This window comes from Limulus polyphemus, unplaced genomic scaffold, assembly GCF_000517525.1.
Source record: "Limulus polyphemus unplaced genomic scaffold, Limulus_polyphemus-2.1.2 Scaffold3850, whole genome shotgun sequence".
Taxonomy (NCBI): Eukaryota; Metazoa; Arthropoda; class Merostomata; order Xiphosura; family Limulidae; genus Limulus; species Limulus polyphemus.
In genome coordinates this window covers 1-6,696 of record NW_013669460.1, presented here as the reverse complement: position 1 = coordinate 6,696, position 6,696 = coordinate 1, and the positions used below count along the sequence as shown (strand labels likewise).

Below are 6,696 nucleotides of genomic sequence, written 5' to 3'. Positions count from 1 at the left end.
CCAAAACAAACAAACAAACGGTCACATTATAACGCCCCCACGGCTGAAAGGGTGAGAACTGCGACCCTCAGATTGCGAGTTGAGCGCCCTAACCACCTGGCCATTAGATGGATAGAAACAAAAGTTTTTTTTATATATTATATATATATGTTATACTAAGACTATTGTAGCAATAACCTCAAACACCCTAACTTAGATATTCCTGTATGTTGAATACAATATCTTTATTTATACTATAGTATTGTTACGTCTCCGCTTGTTAATTAACTTTCCGTAACTTCGTTCCGACAAAACCGTAAAGAACTTGTGTCGCTAAAAATAAACCAGTTTTATTAACTTTCCGAATACAACTTTACCGTAGACAGTGAGTAATTGATCTGCAGTCAGAAATATTATTGAGCACGTTCGTTGTTATAGCGTTTGTTTAGCGCGATTGTTGAAGTTAAGTGTATTACACACATTACCTTCTCCTCGCGTCACGTTGTCCCCTCTTATATATATACCCGACTACCCTATCTTGTAAATACTAGAGCATTTCTGAAAGAACAAGATAGTTCTAGAAACTAGAGGGCGCCACACCAGTCACGTGACCTCGATGACGCAACACTATTGATTAATCAAAATTACGATTAAATCAGATAATGTTATGAAAATAATCGACTGGTCGAAATTACTGCTTCTAATTATTACTATTTTCAGTTATTCCAACTATTGTTCTGTGAAAATAATCGTTTAATGAGAGTAGGATTACATCTCGTACCAAATTCCTTTAATTTCTCAGCTCTCTTATGATGTTTTAAGTAATATTTTGATTGATAAGTCCTAATGATAATAATAACTTATTGTTACTAAACTCTTTATCGTACACTGTTCCATTCCTGGCCTAGAAATAGGTGACTGAGTATGGGGAAAATACCTGCTTTATGACTTTTCACAAAACGTTAATAATTAATATCAATATATAACAAAACCTACTGTACCAAAGCTCTTCATTGATAGTATTTAACTTTGACAGCTAGTGACAGTATTTAAATGTTAGTTTTTCAATTATTTGGGATTGATTGTTGTTATTTCTTAATATAAACTACAAACTTTAATTGGTTTCACTTGTAGTAGCCTATAAGATTCATTGAAACCTAATTATTAATTCTGTCGTGATGCTTTTTAAATGCTTGTATATCAAGTAAAAACTAATTGTTTCAACAATTCAAAAATATTTTAGAATATTATTTTGCAACATTTATTTACTGTGATTCTCAAAGAAAGATTAAAAAAACAGTGTTACAACTTTCACTTCTATGTAACAACCCCCTCAATGATTTGTTTTTAAAAATTTTCTATTCATCCCAGAGCATGGGTTTATATTTGTTAAGACATTGACATCTCCTGAGAATACAATTATCCATGTTTTGTTTTTCATCTGATTTTCCTTTTCTGTTGGTCATGGATTCGAATCCCCATCACACCAAACATGCTCGCCCTTTCAGCCATGGGGGGCATTATAATGTGATGGTCAATCCCACTAATCGTTGGTAAAAGAGTAGCCCAAGAGTTGGCAATGGGTGGTGAAGACTAGCTGCCTTCCCTCTAGTCTTACACTGCTAAATTAGGGATGGCTATTGCAGATAGCCCTCGTGTAGCTTTGTGCAAAATCCAAAACAAACAAACAAAGACATCAATGAATTACAAACACAACATTAATTAATTAATTGATAATACTATCTATACTAAATGGTCTTTTATATCTGACAATACCATGTTAACATCATCTAGAAAGAAGTAAAAATTTATGAAGTTTTTAAAATTATTTATCCAAAAATAAAACTCAATGAGATAAAAATCCCAAAACAAAGTTGCTGAAACATTGAGTAATATTGTAAGTAAAGGTATCGAGTTTGTCTTCATTGTGTGATAAATCTTATGCATCAACAACTTCATGTTGAATTTTACTGGAGAAAGTACATGATCCTCTGTACCAAGTTTGAAAGCGTGGTTTATCATGCGTTTTATAGCTACAGTTTGTGCTCTACTTGTTATGGATGTGCAAGGTGGATTTGTGTGTATAATAAATTGATAGCATTAGTTACAATGGTGCAAAGCTTCAGTGCCTTTGCCTTCAACCTTTTTTCACTTGTGATGTTTTATAATTGCAAGAATAATTTTTGTACGTGTCATGTATTGTTTTGTTTTTTTCTCACAGAGAGAGAGATTATGAATTAAGTTTCAACAGACCATTAAATATGTATATAAATTTATTCGTTAGACATTTACTTTTCTTTTATGCAATTATGATTTCTATTTTTATAATTTATTTTCACTTTTAATAATGAATTATCTAATGTATTCATGATGTTAGAAAAACACTTAGATTCAATAAATCAATTTAACATTACGATACCCTATAACCCGAGTGCTTTCAAAAAGTGGGCTTTTCCTCTTCGTGGGAAAATTTCTTAGTTTCCCCTTGAAGAAGAAAGATCCACCTTTCGAACTCACTTGGGTTATAGGTATCCTATTTTCGTCTAATGTACTAATGTGAAAATCAGATAGTTTCAGATTACTGCCAATAATTGACAAGATATTTGTGTGTTTTCATTGTTATTTCCTAATCTCTTTATGAACAGTCTTTGCAAAACAACTACTTGTATTGGATTAAATAAATTCTGCCCAGTTTTATATCCAGCAAGTTGATGATTTGGCTGAAATATATGAGTAATGATTGTAAAAGAAAACAACAGCAAGAGTGTTTGGTTTGTTCAACATTATCATAGGAATAAGTTTTCTTCAACGTCAGTAATGCCTTTTGAATGATTTGCTTTCCCATCTTTGCTATTCACAGTTTCAAGATTATGAATATAATTTTGATGAATTAATTTTAATGTTATGGAAGAAAAAGATCTTAGTTTTATGGTTCACCAATCTCTAAAATCATCTAAGCAATATGTTGTTTCACGTTCCTTACCTTGAATTGTTTGAAAGGATTCAGAGGAGGACTATTAGAATGATATCTGAGAAGGAAAGGATAGGTTAATATCTCTGAACTTGTTTTCTCTTTAAAAAATAAGAGTTCAGATGGGATCTTAAGATTTTTAAGGGAATTTATAGAGTTGATGCTTGATAAGTAATTGAATGATAAGGGCTGATCTTTAGGTTTTTAGTGTTTAGTTTAAATTAGTGGATAGAACAGCCTAGATGGACCAAAATGTATTTGTTGTCCTTTGATGTTACATTATTGTTCATAACTTTTTCAAGTTTTGACATGAAAGTTGCAGTTGTAGAGCGATGAACAGTTAATTAGAGGAAAGAGAGAATACTGCATTGCTTTATTGGATTCTGAGTGTTAATTGTCACAAGTAAAAGCTTATGTATTGAATGAAGATTTATGCCAAAGTGATGCAGAAAATTCTAGAATATTCTATGGAAACTATGAGCCCCATCCTACAATTTTTGTTTGTGATTGTAGAGAATGGGTTACTTCATACTGCATATCAGTCATTAAATGAAATTCTTCTGTCATCTATGACTATTGGAGAAGGCAAAGCATCTGTCTGAATTATATCTACATTGTTAATGTAAAGACACTCAAGTGAGTAAATTTAGAAACGTTAATTGTTATTTATAAAATAAAAAATGTAATTTTCCACAATTTATAAGAGATTGATGCATGAGACAATAACCAGAAACTATAATAACTTTAAAATATTTTTGTCTTCTAATGTTTAATATTTTGGTAATGAAAGGCTCAAAAAGTCTCAGTTATTTTATATAATAATTGAAAGATTACACGATGGCCTGTGATGGTTTTATTGTCTTGAAACATTTCCACTACAATAATTCCTGTAACCCGAATTCGAAAATTATATCAATTTTTCTCCGTCGCATACAGGTTTTTTTACACATGTAGTTTTGAGACTAAAAAACATGGATTTCACAATAAAATCAGGATGAATGAGAATGCATATTCATTTGACATCAATGTTCTTCCTTTTTCTTCAGTTTGTTTTTCTTTTCTTCCCGATTTGTAAAAAAAGTCATTACGTGATAGAAAAAAAATTAATATTATTTTCGAAATCTGTGTAGCTAAATTATAGAAAATCCATTATTAAAACCAAAAGAATATTTATGAAGTTTAAATTCACAGGCCTGTGTCACTTAAGTGATACCAACAAAATTCAATCAGTTGGTGTTATGACCAATAAACAGATTGATAACTGATAAACCAGTTAAAAGAAACAACCATAATAGTACTATCCTGGTACTATCAATCAACAGTACTTTTGTTTTTTGCACTATTACTGTATTATTTTTCATCTAAAATTTAGGCTGGAGTGTAAAAATATTTTATCTGAACAGAGAGCTTCGTCATGGTATTCCTGTTTTTGACAATAATGGCAACAAACTGGGAGACTCTAAGATAGCAGCAAAGTGGGCCATATCTCAGGTCGTCTTTTCCCGTATTCTAATGGCAGCTCCAGGGATGAGTAAGTGGAAGTTTGATTGAAAAGTTGCTTATAAGTTTTTGAAATAGTTTAAGAATTCCTGTCTATATTAGAATGGAAAGAAAAATGTTAACATTGAGAATGTGAAAAAATTAAAGTAACAAAAGATATAACATTTACATTATCAGTTTTTGTTTCATGTAAAAAAAAAACATACAAGTTGAATCCGAGTGAGAATTGAGCCTGTGTATTTATGATCAAGTTTTTCACCCTAATAGTTTGTAAGCATAAAGAACGTAGATCTACAGTTTTTTGCACTGAAATACTGTTGTACTGAATCATTTCCCTTAACATTATTAGCAAATTATTCTATCCTAGCACAAATACACACTTAAAAATTTGTATTCTGAAATACCTACATCAGTGACTGTTTTTGATTTTGTTGTCTCTTTTTTTACTTAGCAATTCCACCTTTTATCATGGATTACCTTGAAAAAAGAGGAACTCTCCAGGTAAAGTTTAATCTCATTATTCATTATATATCAGTGTTTTCTAAAACATGGGGTGCTCCCCCTCAGGGGCAAATGATCTCTATTAAAGGGGCGTGAATGACAAAGTTTTGGGAAATGCTGCATTATATAGTTCCAAGGGTGTTTGTATAACATTTAATTTTGCTGCAGAATAAAAACAAAAGTGAAAGAACCATTCTTGTTTTGTAGATTAACTTGGTTATCATATTATAGAAAAAGCTTTTATTTTAGAACACACCTTGTTTTACCAAATCTTTGATATGTGTCGTTATTAAACTAGTTTAATCAGGAAGTATATTTTAAACTGTGGTGGGGTACATTGGATCCTATTAGCCAAGACACCAATAGTCTGAATTATTCACAATCCAGGTGATCTTTCATGGGAAATCTAATCAGTATTCTGTATTTCAGATCCTAACAGTTATTTCTTATAATAAACATGCATTTTTTATGAATACATGATTTGATAACCAATATATGACTTCACGAGAGTCATGTAGGGATCAAACAGAACAGGACATAAGGTGATAATTACTGACTACCAAACACTTGTATAACTAGTGGTTACTGGTTTATAAAAAAATTTTCTGAGAGCGAATTGTCGGTAGGGATGTACATATAAACTGTAAAAGATATTGAGAGGTCATCAGAGTGACTTATTTTACATTTGTGATGTTTTATATGAAGTTGATGAAATGCCACTTTGAATATGCAATTTGTTTAATTATTGATGATGCATAATAAACTGATAAGTTTATTTTACAAACAGTTGCTTTCTGTTTAGCAGTTTCATCCCATCCCATACACTGTTAATAATGTTCATTGTATTTAAAGTGACTGATTCAACTACCTGAATGTCTGGATAATCTGGACAAATCAGTTCATTACAAGTACATTCAAATTAATGAGGTTTCACTATGTACTTTTTCAATACGAAAAAAAAACAGTTTTTAATGATGTTTCATAGAACTTTTAAATTTAAGTTTTAAATGACATTTTAGCAGGCAAAATTTCTGAAAACCCAATAAAACATTGAATAATTCCTCTCACCCTGGATCCTGGAAAACTATCTTGATGGAAGCTGAAATGTCGTTAGGATTTGCTCATTAAGTAAATTATTATTATTATCTTGAATTTTTTCCTCTACTTGAGAATGTAGGAAATGGGAGTGGCTAAATTTATTATTTTGTCGTTTTTGTTTTTCAGAGACTGCCGTGGATTAATGCACCTCTTCAAGTTGGACTATGTGGGATGTTGTAAGTTCTTTTGTCATACATTTTTTTTCTATACACTTGTGTAAATCTAAAGTGTATGTATCGTGGGAAAAGTTTGATACATTTGAAAGCTTCTACTTTAGAAAGTAAGTGTTATTGTGTGTGTGTAATCTTAAATGGAATTTCAACAAATATAATTTATCTTTTATTAAATTATTTATTTAACTGTTACCAAATAGCAGTTTTCAAGTACATGTTTAATTATCTCTCTTTTTTTTTATCAGCCTAGTATTTGCAACACCACTCTGCTGTGCTCTATTTCCACAAAAAAGGTAAGTAGATGTTATAGTTTGCCTCGAAGAAGTGTTTTGTCTGTCAAATAACTGCAAAAGTCAAAGCTTAAAAGCAAAATGGTTAGTAACTATTTTCTGATGAAATATTTATCTAGGCCCGGCATGGCCAGGTGGTTAGGGCACTCAACTCGCAATCTCTGGGTCGCGGGTTTAAATCCCC

General features: G+C 31.2%; 1 protein-coding gene across 2 annotated transcripts in view; it reads left to right on the top strand.

Moving 5' to 3' along the window:
* Nucleotides 1–6,546, top strand: part of LOC106470159 (sideroflexin-1-like) — a 15,746-nt gene extending 9,200 nt beyond the window's left edge. For both annotated transcript variants that reach the window (XM_013930689.2, XM_022398736.1), the window contains exons 7-10: nt 4,354–4,481; nt 4,902–4,951; nt 6,176–6,225; nt 6,468–6,546. In XM_013930689.2, coding sequence (XP_013786143.1) covers nt 4,354–4,481; nt 4,902–4,951; nt 6,176–6,225; nt 6,468–6,519 — 280 coding nt within the window. In that variant the 3' untranslated portion in view covers nt 6,520–6,546. The remainder of the gene's footprint in view (nt 1–4,353; nt 4,482–4,901; nt 4,952–6,175; nt 6,226–6,467) is intronic.
* Nucleotides 6,547–6,696: the final 150 nt, after the last annotated feature.